The sequence below is a fragment of the Coregonus lavaretus genome (genome assembly GCF_964263955.1).
Source record: "Coregonus lavaretus genome assembly, chromosome: 11".
In the NCBI taxonomy this organism is placed as follows: Eukaryota; Metazoa; Chordata; class Actinopteri; order Salmoniformes; family Salmonidae; genus Coregonus; species Coregonus lavaretus.
Window position 1 is genome coordinate 16,186,754 of NC_139998.1, and position 23,331 is coordinate 16,210,084.

Genomic DNA, 23,331 nt, shown 5'->3' on the forward strand with positions numbered 1-23,331 from the left:
GGTAACAAACTGAGATTAGGAGCACTCCCTTTAAGAGTGCTCCTAATCTCAGCTCGTTACCTGTATAAAAGACACCTGGGAGCCAGAAATCTTTCTGATTGAGAGGGGGTCAAATACTTATTTCCCTCATTAAAATGCAAATCAATTGATAACATTTTTGACATGCGTTTACCTGGATTTTTTTGTTGTTATTCTGTCTCTCGCTGTTCAAATAAACCTACCATTAAAATTATAGACTGATCATTTCTTTGTCAGTGGGCAAACGTACAAAATCAGCAGGGGATCAAATACTTTTTTCCCTCACTGTATATCGTATCCCGGGGTATTTCAAAATACCTTCGGTATGATTTTCAGTTTTTGAAATACATTTAAATATTTGTACTGTTTAAATAAATACATGCAGTCAACTTTTGCACTACGTAATAGATAAAGCAGTTTGTGTTCATCATTTCGCCTGTTAGATTATTTTTCATTATGAAGCTTACCGGTACTAGTTTCCCAGTTACATGTGCCAAATAAATTCTGTGCTAAATAAATTATCTCCAGCTGGGCAGCTGTCATTAGGCCCACCACACTTGAAGTAGCCTGAATGAATACGTTCACTGCAGTACACAAACGTCTTGGTCTTCGCCACTTATCTCCCCCTTGGCAAAAACTGTGTGTAGTCGTCGAACCACAACGCAATTCTGAGGGTATACCACCCGTTTTCAAGTCAATTCGCTCATTTTCAGGCAGCTGACATGCGGTAATGTTAAATAATGGTATAATTGTATATAGTTTTCTTGGCATTTAGTTTTAATTATTGTGATTGGCTCACGTTTAACTGGTACGGTGTACCCCCACTATTTATTTTTCTGGGACGCGGGACCGGACCGTACCGGCTTACTTTCACCCCTGGAATCAGCTGTGTTAGTTATGGAACACATCAAACAAATGGACTGTCTGGGGGTACTCGAGGAGAGGTTTGGGAAACCCTGGTCTATACAATATGATGATAACATTTAATGATGTTCCAGAACCTTTTTCTACAAGGAGGACAAAAGAAATCAAATGCAGCAAAAATTATCCTTCCATTCTGCTCCAGTGAGTCGTGTTCTCTTGTGGAGCTAACGAGCACCCAGCAGATTCACGACTGAAAAGGGAAACAGTAGGCCTTAGTTACAGCTAAAGAGGCTCCACTGCTCCCACTCCTAACAAACATCTTCTCTTGCTCAGGATGAGAAACTCAACCTATGCATCTGCAGCCAGATAATCAGGCAATAATCAAAATGCTCAATCGCTGAGCAACAATGCTTCATGTCAAGTGGAAGGAATTTCTATTTAAGGAAATGTAATTATGAAGTATAGCCAATTCAAATGCTCTCCCCACCCTTAAACAAACAACTGTGGTTCAGCTCATGTTCAGGTTTGATTCTAGAAAAGTTGCATGACAGATTTTGCGTAATAAGGTTACAATACTTAACCAAAGGTATGTGGACACCTGCTCGTTGTACATCTCATTCCAAAGTCATGGGCATGAATATGGAGTTGGTCCCCCCTTTGCTGCTATAACAGCCTCCACTCTTCTGGGAAGGCTTTCCACTAGATGTACACAGGAACATTGCTGCAGGGACTTGCTTCCATTTAGCCACAAGAGCTTTAGTGAGGTCGTGCACTGACGTTGGGCGATTAGGCCTGGCTCGCAGTCGGCGTTTAAATGAATCCCAAAGATTTCGAAGGGGTTGAGGTCAGGGCTCTGTGCAGGCCAGTTAAGTTCTTCCACACCGATCTCGACAAACCACTTCTGTATGGACCTCACGTTGTGCACGGGGGCATTGTCATGCTGAAACAGGAAAAACTGTTGCCACAAAGTTGGAAGCACAGAATCGTCTAGAATGTCATTGTATGCTGTAGTGTTAAGATTTCCCTTCACTAGAACTAAGGGGCCTAGCCCAAACCATGAAAAACAGCCCCTGACCATTATTCCTCCTCCACCAAACTTTACAGTTGGCACTATGCATTCGGGCAGGTAGTGTTCTCCTGGTATCTGCCAAACTCAGATTAGTCCGTCGGACTGCCAGATGGTGAAGCGTGAATCATTCCTCCAGAGAACACATTTCCAGTGCTCCAGAGTCCAATGGCGGCTAGCTTTACACCAATCCAGCTAACGCTTGGCATTGTGCATGGTGATCTTAGGCTTGTGTGCGGCTCCTCGTCCATGGAAACTCATTTCATGAAGCTCCCGATCAACAGTTCTTGTGCTGACGTTGCTTCCAGAGGCAGTTTGGAACTCGGTAGTGGGTGTTGCAACCGAGGACAAATTATTTTTACGCGCTTCAGCACTCGGCGGTCCCGTTCTGTGAGCTTGTGTGGCCTACCACTTCGCAGCTGAGCCGTTGTTGCTCCTAGACGTTTCCACTTCACAATAACAGCACTTACAATTGACCGGGGCAGCTCTAGCAGGGCAGAAATTTGATGAACTGACTTGTTGGAAAGGTGGCACCCTATGACGGTGCCACTTTGAATGTCACTGAGCTCTTCAGTAAGGCCATTCTGCTGCCAATGTTTGTCTATGGAGATTGCATGTATGTGTGCTCGATTTTATACACCTGTCAGCAACGGGTGTGGCTGAAATAGCCGAATCCAGTAATTTGAAGGGGTGTCCACATACTTTTGTATATATAGTGTATTTGTACTGTCCTTGGTTAACATGAGGAGATAAGCCTAATGTTTGGCCAGTCGTTCCATTTGAGAATACAGGGGGAAATCACTGATGTACACACATCTACATAGGTAAGGTGACATACAGTAGGTGTAATATACAGTACCGATATAGATGCCAGGTAAAATGAAAAGAAAATGTGACTCTCCCAGATGTATAGTCAATGTTTCATCCTGTTGGTCTGCATCTGGTCCAAGATAGTCACATGAGTATAGCTATAGAGCAGCAGGTGACTGTGGGCCAGAGGAGAAGACACTTGAGGATGACTCAGTATTACCACACCTCTTATAGCATCTGCTGGCTCACCCCACTTGGTTTAATTAAGTGACATCTGATTTGGCTATTTCTGTTAGTACAGACAGTCTTAAAGGGTCACCTCACCACTTTATCCTGGAGGTGACATTGCCCAAAGGCAAAGTTTTCCTTAAACAGCAGGTAGGAAGCCTAGTTGCCTCTGGTTTTAATAAAATATTTGCTGTGCTCCATGTTGTTTGCAAAACCACGGTTAATCTCCCCAGGCTGGGAGAGATAAGACTGGGCCATATCAGTGTTCCACCTCTCTCTGTAGCGTGCCCAGGCACAACACTGTATTGTGTGTTTACAACATGGTTCCTCACAATCAGTCACTGGGGGATTCCTTTCTATTCCCTCAGTTCAAGGCAAAGCCCAGAACCCCTCAGTCACAGCTGTAAGACCCCAGCTCCCCATGCCCTGACCAGGACTCACAGAGTAACAGAAAGAAGGAACATTAGTCAACGGTTGAAAAGGAGGAGGAGGGGGAGAGATCGAGGCAGAAAGAAGTGTTGGGGGGGGGTGGGGGGGGGGGGGGGTATTAGATAGGCAACCAACTTTTGTATATTTGCTATGAATTGACATATCAAGTAAAAAGTGGGCATGTTGTTCTGTACTGTACTGAAACAGAAACATATTCTGTGCCTTGAGGCATTGAGGTAATTACACAACAGGTTAGGGCTTGTCTGCAACCTTCCACTTCCTACCTGACTGTTCAGCAGTCTAGTGCAATGCAATCTTCACTATGTAAACACCTACTACAGGTGTGTTGGTCATTACTGCGGGGGAGGGCTGGTCCAACTCAAGGTGTCATAAAATAAAATGCACCCCACCCTCCACAAAGTAAAACATATTTTCACATGTTCCTCCCCTCTACTGTAAAATAAATTGAACACCCTCACCCCTCATAGAATGAACTCAAAATTATGTTTTGATTGATTGTATTTGTCAGCAAAAAAAAGACATATATACATAACGATTTTTTTAAGTGACCGGGATTGCACAATAAAGTCAGTGACTTATTTCCAACATAAATACATATACAATTACATACTGTAGATATAGACACATTGTGACACTCTGGCTCCGGGACTTTTGTATTTGAGCCAGGGTGTATTTTGTTTTGTTGGGTATTTTGGGTGTATTTCTATGTTTGCAGTTCTGTGGGATTCTTTTCTAGGTTTGGTCAATGACTCCCAATCGGAGGTAACGAGTGTCAGCTGTCGGCTCGTTATCTCTGATTGGGAGCCATATTTATCTGTATGTTTTCCTGTGGGAGTTGTGGGTTTTTGTTCCTTTTGGTCAGTGTACCGTGGACTTCATTGAGTCGTCTTTTGTTTGTAGTTCGATTACGTTTATTTAATAAAGTCATGTTTCTTGGACACGCTGCGCCTTGGTCATACTTGGACGACATAGACCCTCGTGACAGAAAAACCCACCATAAGAGGACCAAGCAGCGTGTCAAGCGGCAACAGGACCCAGCTCCAAAGGATTCATGGACATGGGAGGAGATACTGGCTGGAAAGGGTCCTTGGGCACAACCGGGAGAATATCGCCGCCCTCGTGAAGAGCTGGAGGCAGCTAAAGCCGAGAGGAGGTGGTATGAGGAGGCAGCACGGAGTCGAGGCTGGAAGCCCGTGGGTACTACCCAAAAATTTCTTGGGGGGGGCCTTAAAGGGAGTGTGGCGAAGTCAGGTAGGAGACCTGCGCCTACTCCCTGTACGTACCGTGGAGAGCGAGAGTACGGGCAGACACCGTGTTACGCAGTAGAGCGCATGGTGTCTCCTGTACGCGTGCATAGCCCGGTTCGGTACATTCCAGCTCCACGTATCGGCCGGGCTAGATTGAGCGTTGAGCCGGATGTCATGAAGCCGGTCCAACGCATCAGGCCACCAGTGCGTCTCCTCGGGCCGGCTTACATGGCACCAGCCTTACGCATGGTGTCCCCGGTTCGCCTACATAGCCCGGTGCGGGTTATTCCTCCTTCCCGTACTGGTCGGGCGACGGGGAGCATACAACCAGGTAAGGTTGGGCAGGCTCAGTGCTCAAGGGAGCCAGTAAGCCTGCACGGTCCGGTATTTCCGGCGCCACCTCCCCGCTCCAGCCCAGTACCACCAGTGCCTACACCACGCACCAAGCCTCCTGTGTGTCCCCAGAGTCCTGTGCGTCCTGTTGCTGCTCCCCGCACTAGCCCTGAGATGCGTGTCCTCAGCCCGGGACCACCAGTTCCGGCACCACGCACCAGGCCTATAGTGCGTCTCGGCCGGCCAGAGTCTGCCGTCTGCCCAACGGCGCCTGAACTGCCCGTCTGCCCAACGGCGCCTGAACTGCCCGTCTGCCCAACGGCGCCTGAACTGCCCGTCTGCCCAACGGCGCCTGAACTGCCCGTCTGCCCAACGGCGCCTGAACTGCCTGTCTGCCCAACGCCGTCTGAACTGTCCGTCTGCCAAGCGCTGCATGAACTGCCCGTCTGTACTGAGCCTGCAAAGCCGCCCGTCTGCCATGAGCCTTCAGAGCCGTCCGCCAGACCGGAGCCGCTAAAGCCTTCCGCCAGACAGGAGCCGCTAGAGCCTTCCGCCAGACAGGATCAGCCAGAGCCTTCCGCCAGACAGGATCAGCCAGAGCCTTCCGCCAGACAGGATCAGCCAGAGCCTTCTGCCAGACAGGATCAGCCAGAGCCTTCCGCCAGACAGGATCAGCCAGAGCCGTCAGCCAGCCATGAGCAGCCAGATCCGTCAGCCAGCCATGAGCAGCCAGATCCTTCAGCCAGCCATGAGCAGCCAGATCCGTCGGCCAGCCATGAGCAGCCAGATCCGTCAGCCGGCCATGAGCAGCCAGATCCGTCAGCCAGCCATGAGCAGCCAGATCCGTCGGCCAGCCATGAGCAGCCAGATCCGTCGGCCAGCCATGAGCAGCCAGATCCGTCGGCCAGCCATGAGCAGCCAGATCCGTCAGCCAGCCATGAGCAGCCAGATCCGTCAGCCAGCCATGAGCAGCCAGATCCTTCAGCCAGCCATGAGCCGTCCAGCCAGGATCCGCCAGAGCCGTCCAGCCAGGATCCGCCAGAGCCAGCCAGCCAGGATCCGCCATTGAGTCCGGTGCTGTCCCTTAGCCCGGTGCTGCTCCTTATCCTGGTGCTGCCCCTTAGTCCGGTACTGCCCCTTAGTCCGGTGCTGCCCCTTAGTCCGGTGCTGCCCGTTAGTCCGGTGCCGCCCCTTAATCCAGTGGGGTTTAGTTGGGGGGTGGTCATGTGGAGGAGGCTACGGAAGCGGATAGTGACTAAGGTGGGGTGGGGACCACGACCAGGGCCAGAACCGCCACCGTGGACAGACGCCCACCCAGACCCTCCCCTAGACTGTATGCTGGTGCGCCCGGAGTTCGCACCTTTAGGGGGGGGTACTGTGACACTCTGGCTCCGGGACTTTTGTATTTGAGCCAGGGTGTATTTTGTTTTGTTGGGTATTTTGGGTGTATTTCTATGTTTGCAGTTCTGTGGGATTCTTTTCTAGGTTTGGTCAATGACTCCCAATCGGAGGTAACGAGTGTCAGCTGTCGGCTCGTTATCTCTGATTGGGAGCCATATTTATCTGTATGTTTTCCTGTGGGAGTTGTGGGTTTTTGTTCCAGGTTCAGTCATAGTCACTGTAGGACTTCACTATCGTCATTTGTTTGTTGTTTTCGTGGTTGCTTTTATTTAAATAAAGTCATCATGTTCACTCCACGCGCTGCGTATTGGTCCGTTTCCTCAGACGATCGTGACACACATTACAGAGATAGAGACCAAATAAAACGCTCAACCTCCAGATGAGTATGAGGTTCGAGTTTAAATACAATTCTTACAAGCTTGTTTGGCTGGTAGCTTATTCTTTAGATGTTTGGGGCTGCTGGTGAACCATGATATGCAGGCATAATCAAAGTGACACTGGACTAGCGCACTTGCCAGAGTCTTTAGGGTGTCTATAGCTAGGTTTCCATCCAATTGGCAACAGATTTTAATGTGCATATTCTAAAATCTTCATAAAAACAATATGCCATTTCAGAGTTACCTTTAGGAAAATCTGGTGCCGGACACAATGACAAGGAAGATTTTAATTGGACATCCATATGCATTCAGATCCAACCTGGTGCAGCCAGCGCCATCAATAAACGAGGGATGAGCCACATTTATATGTCCTTAAAAACAGCCTATAACAAATTACAAAAACAATATTCCTTGTGTTTTGATGTGTAGCATATGCAAAACTTCAGCCTATTTTATTTTTTATGTTTTTAAAACAATAATTGTCCACCTCATGGTTCAGCTGTCAGAGATTTGAGCACTAAATGTATCAGGGCATTGCATGCAAAGGCCTATAGGCTTAGGTGTCCACTGTATGATATTAATATTTTAATAAATAAATAAATATATATATATACATATAACGCCTATATAAAGGAAGAGAAGCTTAGGACTAACCCCAGAGAGGATCATTCATATATTTTCTATCCAAATATTTTGTAGAAAGATAAGCATTATATTGTTAGATTATAGGAGTAACTCTGGTAGACCTGAAACAGTCTTCCTCACTTCAAGTTCAACTGTAGGAGTCGGTTGTCGTGCCGGTGCCCACTGCCTTCATATCATAGGCCAGCAGTCGCTAAAGCTTAATAATAGCCACACCATACCAAACCTTTACAAATGTTTCTAAACTTTATCAGGGTAACATCAAAAGTAAGTCAAGCCATTGTTTATAGGGAAAACGATCAGGGAAAAAACACACAACCCCCGCCCCCCAAAAAAACCACACAACCCTCCCCAAAGCAAAAAGAAAAGTTTGACAACCCTCCCCTATCTTGGACCACCCCTCCCCTCCAGGAAATTTCGATCTGTCCCTAAATACAACTAACAAGATAAGATTGTTACATTGGTCTGGACTGTGAAGCCAGGCAACACTATCTCTTTTAGTTTCTATGTGCACATGCACAACAGTAAAACACGATCACCGTGGAATAGCCATTATAGGAGACCTCACCAGAGTATCAGGACATTTGACATTTTAACATTTTAGTCATTTAGCAGACGCTCTTATTCAGAGCGACTTACAGTAGTGAGTGCATACATTTTCATACTTTTTTCAGCTACCATTTCCCCGCCATAATTTAGTATGAGCAGAAGGACACATGTATTACAAGTACAACTATTTCCAGGTCATATTTTGCAGGAACATGCATTACAAGTAAAGCCAATCCTTACTCAATAGTTTATAGTTTTATATACACATTATTACATGTTACACAAAATATTACAATCCACACTGTCTGCACCCAAACCTGAGGACACCAGCTACGCACCGCCACTGGTTCCGTTGTCACTCACCTGAATTCCTTGGGCTCCATTCCTTGGGCTCCATGTCCGACTTGTCGAAAGTTCGGGATTTCCTCCGGAAGGCGACCCGTCTGAAGTCATCCATGCCCTTATCCTCCGATGACCTTTCCAACATCGAAAAGATTCACAGAGCGAGCAGCTCTATCGGTAACGTTGGAAACTATAGCCTATTCACGCACTAAAATGTGCAACTGGCAGTCAACATATTAGAGTAAATTAAATTCCATGTAAAAAAAACTCATAAATCCAATTTATCATCCTAAATGAAACAAAAAACGTATTGAAAGCTCACTTGGCAAGTTTATTTTCCCGGATACGTGCCACAATAAATGCTACTGTTGACAGGTCCAAAGTTATTGAGCGATGCGTGCGCTCTGCTCTGCCTTTCTGGGTCAACATCATCATCCCGTCGTCTGCTTATCTCTGTACAATCATCTTGGAGTTGGAGCAGATTGTTTCGAACCCCGCCCTGTTTCACTGTTGCTCACGGTCTCCGTTGCTCTCATTGGAGGAACCCATTTAGATAGGGAACCAGAATAATTTCACTTGACAGGGATAAGTATTGCAATATGAAAATATTGTAGCTTTGGGCGGGTATGGAAAATTTTTAGCACAGAACCTATTAATGAATAGCTGGAAGATGTTTTGCATACAATCTACTTTTAATGAAGACTGGCAGGGTTCTGTTACTGATTGTAGCCTAATAAATAGCCATAATGATCGAGTAACATTTTCAAATACATGCAAACTGTTATGAGAAGTGTGACATAAGGTTATCATTATCATCATTGAGAAAAAAAGACACAGCCAAGCACAAACGTCCCATATCAGTCCAAGGACAGTTGTTTTATTTTCTATTGAAACAGATGTTACACTGTTATAAACAGTGTAAGAACTATTAACAAGAAAACCCAATACAGTATATTGCTGTCTTTTTGTCCCTTTTATCTTTATTGATTAGGGTCTCTAAACCTCAGTTAAGATTTCAGGGCACTCTATCAGGGGCACAGGAGCGACTGACATGGGGGGCATGCCCTCGTAAAAAAAAAAAAAAAAGGTTTTAAATGCTCATTTCTAGTAACTTTTGAGGAAAGGATACAGACAAACGTTAACTTAGAAATGGGCAAATTTACAAGGCCAAGGGGGGTCTTGCAGTGGGCACTTACTCTGGTACAGTCCAATCAGTCTTAGGGCCATGGCCATTCATACTGTACTGAATACCAGTGTGACTGTTCATGTGGATATATTCAATCAAACAACCATTTTGTACTCTTTCTCGGCTACTGTAGGATGCATTTCCTAGTTTTTTTCTCACTTCACTTATGTCAGGTTGTTACTACTGCTGCTCAACATACTGTATGGTTTGAAACTTAACGTCATATTTTCAACTTATAAAACAGTTATTATACTGTAATAATAACCAGTAACATACACAGTTAAACTGTTTTAATTTGAAAAAAGTAGGCATGAAAGGTCAAACAAGCAATCCCTTATACATAAACAACGTGACGCTTAAGACGAGCCAATTCGAAGGTCCTTAGACAGAAACATGATACTAGGGTCACAACATTGGGGGATTGTGTTATCTGAATTGTGTAAAAACTAAACTGAGGGGTGTCATGTCACACACATCATGATCAAGTCAACCTGTGCAATTCAAAAGGCCACACCCTACAGACCTAGACCTCACGTTCGCATCTCCTACCTTAGTCTCGGAGTCTCTATGTCAAATAAGATCTCAACTACATGAAAAACATAACCAATCACCTCAGCAGTAACAGCAGTAAAAAATAAATAAACTGAAGTAAAAAATATAATCTTTATGCCTTGCAAAAAAGTTGTATAAAAACAAGCATTTCAAGTGTAGTTACATTAGATTGGTAGTTGAAATCAAGAACACCCAACTCATCAAACATTATCCTTGTAATGCAATATCACTTCCATTCCATTAGTCTTTCTACAATGATGTCAAATTCAATGTGTACTTTAACACGACCATATAGAAAAAACAGAACCACTTACAAATGTAGAGATTATCCTTACAAACAGATGCTTTTATGTCTAATATTCTGTCTAGTCTGTTAGACAAGTTTGTAAGCCTTTCACATCACTAAAAGGAAACCTTGTTATTGACTGAATTTTTTTGGCTAAACTTGTAGGATATAGACCATCCAAAACCTTGTTATATTCAATTGGGAAAGAGGTTTTTATTCTACCGATTTTCTTTTTTTGAATATATCAATATGAACATAACAGCCATAGTTTAATGAATGTGAGCTAAATCAATCCTAATTATTTAAGTCTAAATACCACAGCAATAATACACATCTTGAATTCAATTTTCAATGAATGATCAACAAACAATCAAATGATATCACGTGCAAATTCAAATGAATAAATGGATGAACAAAACACAAATCAATAAATAACCAAGTCAGTTAAACAGATAATAAATAATCATATAGATACAGGACATTGTTTAAGTTAATTTGTCACTCTGGTGTTTGCACTCCAGTCTCTCTCTCCTGGACAGGATGTGATGTTATTCCAGCCCAACCAATGAGGAGCAGTGCATCCCGAACTTGCTCTGTAACCCGACCAACCTGGAGAAAGTGTGGTCTGTGGAGGCGGGGCTTGCTGAGGGGACACAGAGACCAGGCACCAGGGTGGGGTGCCAAGTTGAGGGAGATGGGAGACAGGAGTCCCTAGTGCTGTGTGTCTCTGTGAGGGCCAGGCCCATGGGTGTGGGTGCTCAGCTAGAGGCCTAGGGGCCTTGGGGGTGAGGCTGCTGGGCCATTGAGGGGGTCCAGGGGGTTTCTGCTGCTGGAGAAGGGTGGTGTCTGGTCCTCCTGGAGGGCCGTCACAATGTTAGGACTCGGACTGCAAGGAAGACGGGAGGGAGAAGAGAAAAGAGCGAGAGAGGAGTGGAGAACAGGGAAGAAAGTAAAAAGGACATGTATGCCACTGGTGCTATAAAGTGCTCCGAAATTAACAAACAAACAAATGGGAGGGACAAAACTATTCCCAAAAACAACAAGAGATGGAAATTGTTCAAATTTCAGGAGAGGGGAAGCACATTACAATATTTTGGGAGGAGAGCTGACCTCCTCAAACAACACTATGACCAAGATAAGGAATAGTAGACAGGACATCAGATTTGTCAGCAGTTACCTATTTGCCTGTAGGGATGATTCAGAGGCAATGAGATACAGTACCTACTGTATGGGTTGGTTGTAGGGGGCTGGTTGGGGATTGTAGTGAGATTAACTGAGTTAGTTTTGTATGACATTGATCTAAGTAGAAATAAATGATCTGCATTAAGTAGATGAAGCAGAGTATTACTGGTGACAAAAGTGTCATGCAAAACCAATGCATGTGCTAACACTAATATAGACCTTATCCTAAGCAATACAGTGTCTGTGTAGCTGTGTTATAAATACCAACGCCTCACCCTTTCACTCTATGTGCTGTGAGTCAGAGTAAAAATACACAAGTCTTCACGCCTTAATTAGTTACTTAAGCGCAGGCTTCTGTATATTTTGCCTGTGTGTGTATGTGAATAGATGCCTGTTATGTAATGTATTTGATGAAACAAGTACAATATAGTGTGAGTATATATTAATATCTGTGGCTTAAGAACCAGCCGTGTGGGGCATGCTGTGTGTATCCTGCAGGCCCAAGTCACAAGGAGTGCGAGTGAGAGAAGTGGAAAGAGATGGGAGGAGATGTAGAGCTCAGGCCTCTGGGACGTTACCTGCGGACTAGGGAGGCTCTCGCTCTCCTTAGTTGTGGGGAGAGTGGCAATACTGAGGCAGAGGAAGCAGGCTGCTGACAATCTACAAGAAACGGATAAATTAGACAGATATACAGAGTGGTGACAGGGTTAGTGGGACAGACAAAGATATGGATGCACAATACAGGAGGAAAGACTTGTCAGGGACAGAGAGACACACTGGCCTCATCATGTAATAACTCAACATTTCAGAGGAGAGGACGTCAGTTGTGAAACCTTTTGCTCTTTCAGAGTATAACATTAGAGCATAATGGCATTATAGTCATTCTGCTTTTAGTAATCATTCTTGTAATCACTTTGATTTTACTGGAATATCACTTTCTGTAAGTTAATATCTTACTGTAATACAGTTAAATTGAGTTAATACAATCTACGCACTCTTATGTTTTGTCTTATGATTTATTTGTCTAGAAATGAAATGAATAACTCTTTCTACAGTCTGACATACCACAGTAGTTAATATTGTGTGAGAGAGGTTGCTTATGTTTCTATGAGAGAGAGAAAGACAAAGAAAAAGAAAGAGAAAGGGAGAGAGAAAGAGTCAGAGAGAGATAGAGGGAGAAAGAGAGCGCTCTTTCATTTTCCAAGGCCAATAAAGTACTTGTGCAAAACTGAAAGACTGCTCGTTATTCAAAACCAGCCTCATCTGACCCAACTGACAAGGCATTCCTCTATCCATCCCCCGAGGAGGATGGACAGCACTATTAAGGGGAAAAACTCACACACACATACAACATTTACCCACAGTTTCAAATCCACTACTGTATTTTTCTGTGCTGCACCAAAAAGAGACAAACAAACAAAAAAACATCACACTGAGCAATTAACTGCTGCTCATGTAAGCCTATGGGCTAAAAACGAAGCAGCATTTTAAGATCAGATAAGTGATAATAAGTGATAATATCATCATCATATATCTCACTGGTCATCCCCAAAGCCAACACCTCCTTTGACCGCAATTCCTTCCAGTTCTCTGCTGCCAATGACTGGAACAAATTGCAAAAATCTCTGAAGCTGGAGACACTTATCTCCCTCACTAACTTTAAGCATCAGTTGTCAGAGCACCTTACCGATCACTGCACCTGTACACAGCCCATCTGAAATTAGCCCGCCCAACTACCTCATCCCTATATTGTTATTTATTTTGCTCATTTGTACCCCAGTATCTCTATTTGCACATCATCTCTTGCACATCATTCCAGTGTTAATACTAAATTGTAATTATTTTGCACTATAGCCTATTTTATTGCCTTACCTCCATAACTTGCTAAATTTGCACACTGTATATTATATGTATTTCTGTTGTATTTTTGACTTTGTTTTGTTTTACCCCATATGTAACTCTGTGTTGTTGTTTTTATCGCACTGCTTTGCTTTATCTTGGCCAGGTCGCAGTTGTAAATGAGAACTTGTTCTCAACTGGTTTACCTGGTTAAATAAAGGTGAAATAAAAAAATAAAAAAAATACACAATTGTAACACATGAATGAATGAATGACCCTGCAGTCTTGGGTTTCTTTTTTATAGAGTCCAACCCATAATATCATACACAATTGTAACACATGAATGAATGACCCTGCAGTCTTGGATTTCTTTTTTATAGAGTCCAACTCATGTTATCCTATAGGGATTGGAGCTGAATGTACATGGGCATTCTTCACCTCAGATTGCGTCTATAAAAACATTTGACCACTGTAGGAGCCAAAAGCCAATAACCACAGAGAGGTCAGTGTGATATAACTGGTGTGATATATCCGAGTTAGGGACATGAGGGCCAAACAGCATTTGACAGGAATGACTCGTTGTGAATTGTTAAGACACTGCCATCTGCTGGAACTACATGGCATGGGCATAGGGTTGCTTTGAGCTGCTTTTATTTTCAGGGTGTGTTATCAGCGTAGTAGGTCTGGGTAGGTCATTAGACTGTCACAGAGAGGAGGTCACACTGGTTTCCATGCTGCTCTGAATGGTATATCTGCATTTAAACCATGTATATACTTACTCTTGGATCTGACTGATCAAAGTCACATGCATGCCACAACAAAAAGCTATCAACACTGACAGAAAAAGCTTAATAGATCAGTCACTCAGTTTCTCACACACACACACACAAGTTTACTTGGTTTTCTATATTAATTATAGACTCTAAGGACATAAGGAAGTCAAGCTATAGTATGCTGTACGTATTATAGTGTAGGGAAGGGGCAATTGATTGTGGCACTGAATAGGGCTGTGAGCCAGTCTATCTCTGTAGACTTGTGGAAGGGACTTCTGTCAAATGCTTTTTGCTCCAGATTTGTGGACAATTGAAGATTCATGTTATTATCGTGGCTTGAAAATGTTAATCAACCATGGGGAATGCAAACTAGAATGATTCCTTAAAATCATAGATGCGGTAAAGGAGTAAATGTTGACCAGATTAGCCCACATTCAACAAATCTGATTTAACAAAGTGGATATTCGTCAAATCCGTCATGATTTACAGTTGAGGTCAGAAGTCTACATACACCTTAGCCAAATATATTTAAACTCAGTTTTTCACAATTCCTGACATTTAATCCTAGTAAAAATTCCCTTTCTTAGGTCAGTTAGGATCACCACTTTATTTTAAGAATGTGAAATGTCAGAATAATAGTAGAGAAAATGATATATTTCAGCTTTTATTTATTTCATCACATTCCCAATTGGTCAGAAGTTTACATACACTCAATTAGTATTTGGTAGCATTGCCTTTAAATTGTTTAACTTGGGTCAAACATTTCGGGTAGCCTTCCACAAGCTTCCCACAATAAATTGGGTGAATTTTGGCCCATTTCTCCTAACAGAGCTGGTATAACTGAGTCAGGTTTGTAGGCCTCCTTGCTCGCACAGGCTTTTTCAGTTCTGCCCACACATTTTCTATAGGATTGAGGTCAGGGCTTTGTGATGGCCACTCCAATACCTTAACTTTTTTATTTTTTTTGTCATTTAGCAGACACTCTTATCCAGAGCGACTTACAGGAGCAATTAGGGTTAAGTGCCTTGCTCAAGGGCACATCGACAGATTTTTCACCTAGTCGGCTCGGGGATTAGAACCAGCGACCTTTCGGTTACTGGCACAACGCTCTTAACCACTAAGTTACCTGCCGCCTTTGTTAACTTTGTTGTCCTTAAGCCATTTTGCCACAACTATGGAAGTATGCTTGGGGTCATTGTCCATTTGGAAGACCCATTTGCGACCAAGTTTTAACTTCCTGACTGATGTCTTGAGATGTTGCTTCAATATATCCACATAATTTTCCTTCCACATGATGCCATCTATTTTGTGAAGTGCACCAGTCCCTCCTGCAGCAAAGCATCCCCACTGCATGATGCTGACACCCCCGTACTTCACGGTTGGGAAGGTGTTCTTCAGCTTGCAAGCCTCCCCCTTTTCCTCCAAACATAACGATGGTCATTATGGCCAAACAGTTCTATTTTTGTTTCATCAGACCAGAGGACATTTCTCCAAAAAGTACGATCTTTGTCCCCATGTGCAGTTGCAAACCGTAGTCTGGCTTTTTTATGGCGGTGTTGGAGCAGTGGCTTCTTCCTTGCTAAGCGGCCTTTCAGGTTATGTCGATATAGGACTAGTTTTACTGTGGATATACAGTGAGGGAAAAAAGTATTTGATCCCCTGCTGATTTTGTACGTTTGCCCACTGACATAGAAATGATCAGTCTATAATTTTAATGGTAGGTTTATTTGAACAGTGAGAGACAGAATAACAACAAAAGAATCCAGAAAAACGTATGTAAAAAATGTTATAAATTGATTTGCATTTTAATGAGGGAAATAAGTATTTGACCCCTCTGCAAAACATGACTTAGTACTTGGTGACAAAACCCTTGTTGGCAATCACAGAGGTCAGACGTTTCTTGTAGTTGGCCACCAGGTTTGCACACATCTCAGGAGGGATTTTGTCCCACTCCTCTTTGCAGATCTTCTCCAAGTCATTAAGGTTTCGAGGCTGACGTTTGGCAACTCAAACCTTCAGCTCCCTCCACAGTTTTTCTATGGGATTAAGGTCTGGAGACTGGCTAGGCCACTCCAGGACCTTAATGTGCTTCTTCTTGAGCCACTCCTTTGTTGCCTTGGCCGTGTGTTTTGGGTCATTGTCATGCTGGAATACCCATCCACGACCCATTTTCAATGCCCTGGCTGAAGGAAGGAGGTGCCCCGTCCATTTGATGCGGTGAAGTTGTCCTGTCCCCTTAGCAGAAAAACACTCCCAAAGCATAATGTTTCCACCTCCATGTTTGACGGTGGGGATGGTGTTCTTGGGGTGATAGGCAGCATTCCTCCTCCTCCTCCTAACACGGCGAGTTGAGTTGATGCCAAAGAGCTCCATTTTGGTATCATCTGACCACAACACTTTCACCCAGTTCTCCTCTGAATCATTCAGATGTTGATTGGCAAACTTCAGACGGGCATGTATATGTGCTTTCTTGAGCAGGGGGACCTTGCGGGCGCTGCAGGATTTCAGTCCTTCACGGTGTAGTGTGTTACCAATTGTTTTCTTGGTGACTATGATCCCAGCTGCCTTGAGATCATTGACAATATCCTCCTGTGTAGTTCTGGGCTGATTCCTCACCGTTCTCATGATCATTGCAACTCCACGAGGTGAGATCTTGCATGGAGCCCCAGGCCGAGGGAGATTGACAGTTCTTTTGTGTTTCTTCCATTTGCGAATAATTGCACCAACTGTTGTCACCTTCTCACCAAGCTGCTTGACGATGGTCTTGTAGCCCATTCCAGCCTTGTGTAGGTCTACAATCTTGTGCCTGACATCCTTGGAGAGCTCTTTGGTCTTGGCCAAGGTGGAGAGTTTGGAATTTGATTGATTGATTGCTTCTGTGGACAGGTGTCTTTTATACAGGTAACAAGATGAGATTAGGAGCACTCCCTTTAAGAGTGTGCTCCTAATCTCAGCTCGTTACCTGTATAAAAGACACCTGGGAGCCAGAAATCTTTCTGATTGAGAGGGGGTCAAATACTTATTTCCCTAATTAAAATGCAAATCAATTTATAACATTTTTGACATACGTTTTTCTGGATTTTTTTGTTCAAATAAACCTACCATTAAAATTATATACTGATCATTTCTTTGTCAGTGGGCAAACGTACAAAATCAGCAGGGGCTCAAATACTTTTTTCCCTCACTGTAGATACTTTTGTACCTGTTTCCTCCAGCATCTTCACAAGGTCCTTCGCTGTTGTTCTGGGATTGATTTGCAGTTTTCGCACCAAAGTACGTTAATCTCTAGGAGACAGAACGCGTCTCCTTCCTGAGCGGTATGATGGCTGCGTGGTCCCATGGTGTTTATACTTGTGTACTATTGTTTGTACAGATGAACGTGGTACCTTCAGGCGTTTGGAAATTGCTCCCAAGGATGAACCAGACTTGTGGAGGTCTACAATTATTTTTCTGAGGTCGGCTGATTTCTTTTGATTTTCCCATGATGTCAAGCAAAGAGGCACTGAGTTTGAAGGTATGCCTTGAAATACATCCACAGGTACACCTCCAATTGACTCAAATGATGTCAATTAGCCTATCAGAAGCTTCTAAAGCCATGACATAATTTTCTGGAATTTTCCAAGCTGTTTAAAGGCACAGTCAACTTAGAGTATGTCAACTTCTGACCCACTGGAATTGTGATACAGGGAATTATAAGTGAAATAATCTGTCTGTAAACAATTGTTGGAAAAATTACTTGTGTCATGCACAAAGTAGATGTCCTAACCGACTTGCCAAAACTATAGTTTATTAACAAGAAATTTGTGGAGCGGGTCTGCATTGCCCATCCCTGGGATAGACTGGGGAATTCCAATGGATATCAGAGTATGTGTTTCAACTGTGTAAATCATCCACTGGGTGGCGCCCAATGAGACCCACAGAACATAATCACAGTGTAGAGCTGCACAGTTTATGGATGGGTTGGAAAAAGCAATGCGTATGTTGACTACTAACATACTTTGATTATACAAAGTGAATAGTTAACATAGGCAATGACAACAACAGGGAAATTAAATTGCCTAACAATGGAAAATAGTGGACAATAATTAGGCTGTGTGATATGAGTAGTAGGCTACAGCACTTAACTTTTACTCTAAAAGCTTACAGTTTATGTGCCAAGTGCCAAGACAGGAAATACAAACTTGTGTTATACGGCATCAAATATCTCCTAAATTTAGAAGTATCCTTCACTCCATCTTAGCTCATTAAACATGACAAATCCTCATAAAACAGTTACTAAAATTAAACTTTATTTTTCATAGAAATTTCACATTTACTGGTATATTTCTAACATAGATTTAATTTCTTCCCTAAATCCCTTTATTTACAGAAATGAGCCGAAAACTACAAACAGACTTCAGTATTGTCTGCAGATGGAACAAGCTGTGTTGGGCTCCTTCTCATAGCCAATCCCTGAGAAGAGTGTCACAGTACTGCATAGTCATAGGTCAAGCCAGACACAGGAAACAGGAAACCAGTCTGTCCTCCTCTCTGTGTCCCACCCACCCCCTTGGACTAGGGCTATGGCATCTGTGAACTGTAGGCGCGAGGGACTGTGTTGCTGGGAGATGTGACCAGAGCAGAGGGGCGAGGTGCGTCTTTTTGGGTACGAGTTCTCACTGACCCCGGCAACAAGTGTTGCCAAGTCTTGGGAATGGGTGAGCGGTAAGGAGACACGGGGGCGGAGCTAGGAGAGTGAGGACTGGAGTCTTGACTGTTAACGAGTCGACAGAACTCTAAACTCAGCGACTCTGGGTCAATGATGAAGGTCTGAGTGCCCAGGGACCACTGGGGGTGACCCAGGGGAGGCAGGGAGGAAACCAGGGATGAGGTCTGGGAAGAGCCTTCGTCTGAGGCCGACCAGGGGTTGGAGGACTGGGGTAGCTCCAGGGAGGGAGGGCTGCAGAGGGTCAGGGAGGTGTTGAAGGGGTGGGAGCTGGTGGAAAAAGGGCTGTGTATGATGGTGGGGCTGGGGGGAGCTGTGAGGGCGGCTCGTCGACTTACTTTGGGCGGGCTGCTCTTGATCTTGGGCACCTTGGCGCCACGGCCGCGGTCCCGGGTCTGCTCGTGGTCAAACTCCAGGTCCTCCAGGCGTTGGGTCAGCGCCAGCTTCTGTTGGATGGCCATCCGGAGCAGGGAGTTCAGGGTCTTCTTCTCATCCTCCGCCGCAGCCAGCTGCCTCTGCATCTCATCCAGCTGAGTCACATACTCATCACACCTAGGAGAGAAAGAGAGAGAGCGAGAGAGCGAGAGAGAGAGAGAGAGAGAGAGTGAGAGAGAGAGAAAGAGGGGGGGGGGGGGACACAAAACTAAGTCAAAAAACGAAGAAACACCCTTGTCTAAGCCGGGAAATACACTGCGCAACGTCTGCAACCATCTCAAACAGTGAGATTTAACCAGAGGTCAAACTCATCGTCTTTGCACAGTCTTACACATCTGTGTTGTAATTGGCTCCATGAGATCCCAGAATGCCCCCTCACCTGGTGGCAAACATGGCCCTGAGAGAGGAGAAGGTGGCAGCGTCCTCCTTCAGAGCCTTCAGCTCATTCCTCAGCTTCATCATGGTCTCTGTCACCATGCACTTCTCATTCTCATACTTGCTCTTTAGATTAGCCAGCGCCCCCTCTGCAGTCTGGAATAGAGAATGGGATTAGGTTTAATTGTGTAGTTACTTTCATGATATCAGATTATAAACTGTGTATATTAGCCACTTTATATCTCTACCAAAAAACAGGGCAAAGGAACACTGATCAAACCTGTTGGATAATGCTGATCTGTTTGTGCTGTTGCCAACTCCAACGGCCATTGGCGAGACAGCACAAACAAATCTGGAACTAGGCTAGGTACTCAGTTCTCTGCTCTTCTCACCTGTTTGTTGGCTTTGAGCACCAGCCTGAGTGTGGCAATCTGCTCCCTCTTGGTGCTGAGGAGGGACTTGAGCTTGAGGATCTCCTCCATGCAGGCCTCCTTGTCCTTGTCGAATAAGGGGGCCAGCTCCCGGGCTGCCGCCCTCTGTCGAGACAGCTGGAGGGAGCGGTCCACGGCCCTCTGCAGGTGTTTGATCTGATCCCTGATGATGGCGTTCAGGTTGTAGATGTTCATGGGCTCCTTACGCAATTCTCCACCCGCCTCGGGAGGGACGGAAAAGGAGGAGGGAGAGCCGTTGGAGCTGTTGATGACCGGGGAGCCCATGGGTGTGCGGGTGGGGCTCCCCTGACTACCTGGTGCTGGGGACTCCCTCCCTGTTGTCCCGTTGTCTCCACTGGGGGGGTCTTTGGAGGGCGAGTCCATGGGGCTCCGGGGGGCCTCTGAGAGCCCGGCGTTCACGGCGGCGAGGCGTCTAGCCAGGCGGGGGGAGAGGAGTGCCCGGGGGTCCTCGGAGCCCTTGAGGCTGCCGCTGCGGGTGTTGCGGCTCTGGCGGTAGTAGTCCAACATGACGCGGTTGGGCGTCTCATTGTTGCAGAGACACACGTGGTGGTAGAGCTGGGCCAGCTCCTCGCTGAATGTCACCAGGTCGTCCTGTGCCGTGTTCAGCATGCCATGGCTCTCCGTGGCCACGCCCGTCGCCGCCTGTAGTTCCGCCTCCAAACACGCCACCCTATCACAGGCCTTGCGGCAGCTTTGCTCCAGCCGGTTGACCTGCTCGTCCAGAACTTGGACCTTCCCATCGCTGCTGCTCCACTCCTCCCCCTGGCCCTCCACACAATGGTTAGATTTCTCCTTCAGAGCTTTTAGCTCCGCCTTTAGGTCGATCACCTCGGTTACCGCCACCTTGTACTTACACTCCAGACTCTCCATCCCGTGGATGTCCACCTCACCGAGCGAGGGCAACCCGTCGGGCGTCTCGGACTCCTGGGCGTCGGCCATCTCCTTGTCACTGTGGAGGCGCTTCATAGCGTTGATGCGCTCGGTGAGACGGTGGACGCACTCGTGCTGCTCTGTCAGGGCACCCTGCGTGTGCTGCAGCTGGGTCTGGGCCTCCTGCAGGTTCATCAGCAGGCTGGACTTCTCACACTCCACCTAGAGGACGGGAGGACATACTGCAGGGTGAGGACCACTCAGACCAGACAAGCATTACCACAGACACAAAGTTCTGAGTTTCACTTGATAGTGTGCTTCATTAAGTTCAGGAACAGTATGGTCAACTAAAAACTCACAACACTGAATGATACAGTGCATAAACGGTCAGGTCCAGTATACTGAAAGAGAGTAGCGGAAATACTGATCTCAATGCGCTTCCTAGGTAAACTACAAGGGTGTTGAGGCATATGGCAGTGAAGTATAATGTATCACGGCTTGCTTGTCACACATTAAGCACAACCCCCCTGCATGAGATTCCAGTTTTATGTCTTTTTGATCAGTTATCGTATCAGAGGAGTGAGTCAGTCATCCGGTCAGCCCTGTGCTGAGGCTTTGAAACCCTATTGATCCCCAATTGGAGGAGGCCCAGGGAAACACATTTCAATGGGTTCAGCAGTACAGTACCTAGCTAGTCCAATAAATAACCTATTGTGTATGTATGTGTGTGTGTAGAATGTGTGTGTGTGTGTGTGTGTGTGTGTACAGTAGGTTGCCACCTGGGACCTCAGATTTCACCCATTAGCACTGCACCACAGGCCAGGTAAACTGATGAATACCCCAGAATGATGTGTCAGTGTGTTTCTACACAGTGGGTGTGCTTTAGGGAAACTAGACTCCAAGGGAGGGAGAGAGAGAGAGAGAGAGTGTGAGAGAGAGAGAGAGAGAGAGAGAGAGAGAGAGAGAGAGAGAGAGAGAGAGAGAGAGAGAGAGAGAGAGAGAGAGAGAGAGAGAGAGAGAGAGAGAGAGAGAGAGAGAGAGAGAGAGAGAGAGAGAGAGAGAGAGAGAGAGAGAAGAGAGAGAGAGAGAGAGACACACCCTGAGAAACTTGGCAGGAAGACGCTTGAAAGAACAGAATATTGTGTCCCATAATTGTTTTGTGTCTGTTCCTGTCCTATGACCAGTCTTTGAAGCACAGGCAACAAACACCCTGTAAATACAAAGGTCAATTCCCACAATGGGTTTTCTACACATCTCCACTCTACAGACAGAGATAAAAGGAAATCACAACACAGACAAAGCACAATCTGTAAGTTGATACATAGCAGTTATCCATTGATCTGTATGCAGTTATATGGCATCAGCCATCATATCTTTAATTTTTCACCAATAGACTAAAACACGTGCATCTCAGTGGATATTGTACGGAATAATTACAAACCACTTTTATGCCATACTTTTATGTCAAATGTTTATATTGCATTTTATATGCGTCACTGGTGTAGAGAGGAGTAGGCAGGAGGAAGTCGCAGGTTTAGAACTACTGAATTTATTTAAGCACCATAGATGAAAGCAGGACGAAACCCACAGTGCAAAATATAAAGTACTCAGGAAATAGTAGGAGCGATTCCTCTCAGGAAAACAAGCAACATATACAATGACCGACAAAGACAAATGACAGAGGGAGTATACAGTCGGAAGTTTACATACACTTAGGTTGGAGTCATTACAACTCGTTTTTCAACCACTCCACAAATTTATTGTTAACAAACTATAGTTTTGGCAAGTCGGTTAGGACATCTACTTTGTGCATGACACAAGTAATTTTTCCAACAATTGTTTACAGACAGATTATTTCACTGTATCACAATTCCAGTGGGTCAGAAGTTTACATACACTAAGTTGACTGTGCCTTTAAACAGCTTGGAAAATTCCAGAAAATGATGTCATGGCTTTAGAAGCTTCTGATAGGCTAATTGACATCATTTGAGTCAATTGGAGGTGTACCTGTGGATGTATTTCAAGGCATACCTTCAAACTCAGTGCCTCTTTGCTTGACATCATGGGAAAATCAAAAGAAATCAGCCACAAGACCTCCACAAGTCTGGTTCATCCTTAGGAGCAATTTCCAAATGCCTGAAGGTACCACGTTCATCTGTACAAACAATAGTACGCAAGTATAAATACCATGGGACCACGCAGCCGTCATACCGCTCAGGAAGGAGAAGCGTTCTGTCTCCTAGAGAATGTTTTATTTTTTTATTTTTTATTTCACCTTTATTTAATCAGGTAAGCCAGTTGAGAACAAGTTCTCATTTACAACTGCGACCTGGCCAAGATAAAGCAAAG

General features: G+C 44.9%; 1 protein-coding gene across 2 annotated transcripts in view; it reads right to left on the reverse strand.

Annotated features, from left to right (window-relative positions):
• Nucleotides 1-12,139: 12,139 nt before the first annotated feature.
• The window catches only part of LOC311137392 (protein bicaudal D homolog 1-like), a gene marked incomplete at both ends in the record, with an annotated part of 91,685 nt that continues 80,493 nt past the window's right edge, over nucleotides 12,140-23,331 (reverse strand). Inside the window, 4 exons of one of the 2 annotated variants that reach the window (XM_084171856.1) lie at nucleotides 12,140-12,193; nucleotides 19,189-19,402; nucleotides 19,665-19,816; nucleotides 20,053-21,204. In XM_084171856.1, the coding sequence (XP_084027982.1) occupies nucleotides 12,140-12,193; nucleotides 19,189-19,402; nucleotides 19,665-19,816; nucleotides 20,053-21,204 (1,572 nt within the window). Of the gene's footprint in view, nucleotides 12,194-18,705; nucleotides 19,403-19,664; nucleotides 19,817-20,052; nucleotides 21,205-23,331 lie in introns of those variants that run through there. The other variant, XM_084171855.1, reaches the window with a different exon arrangement.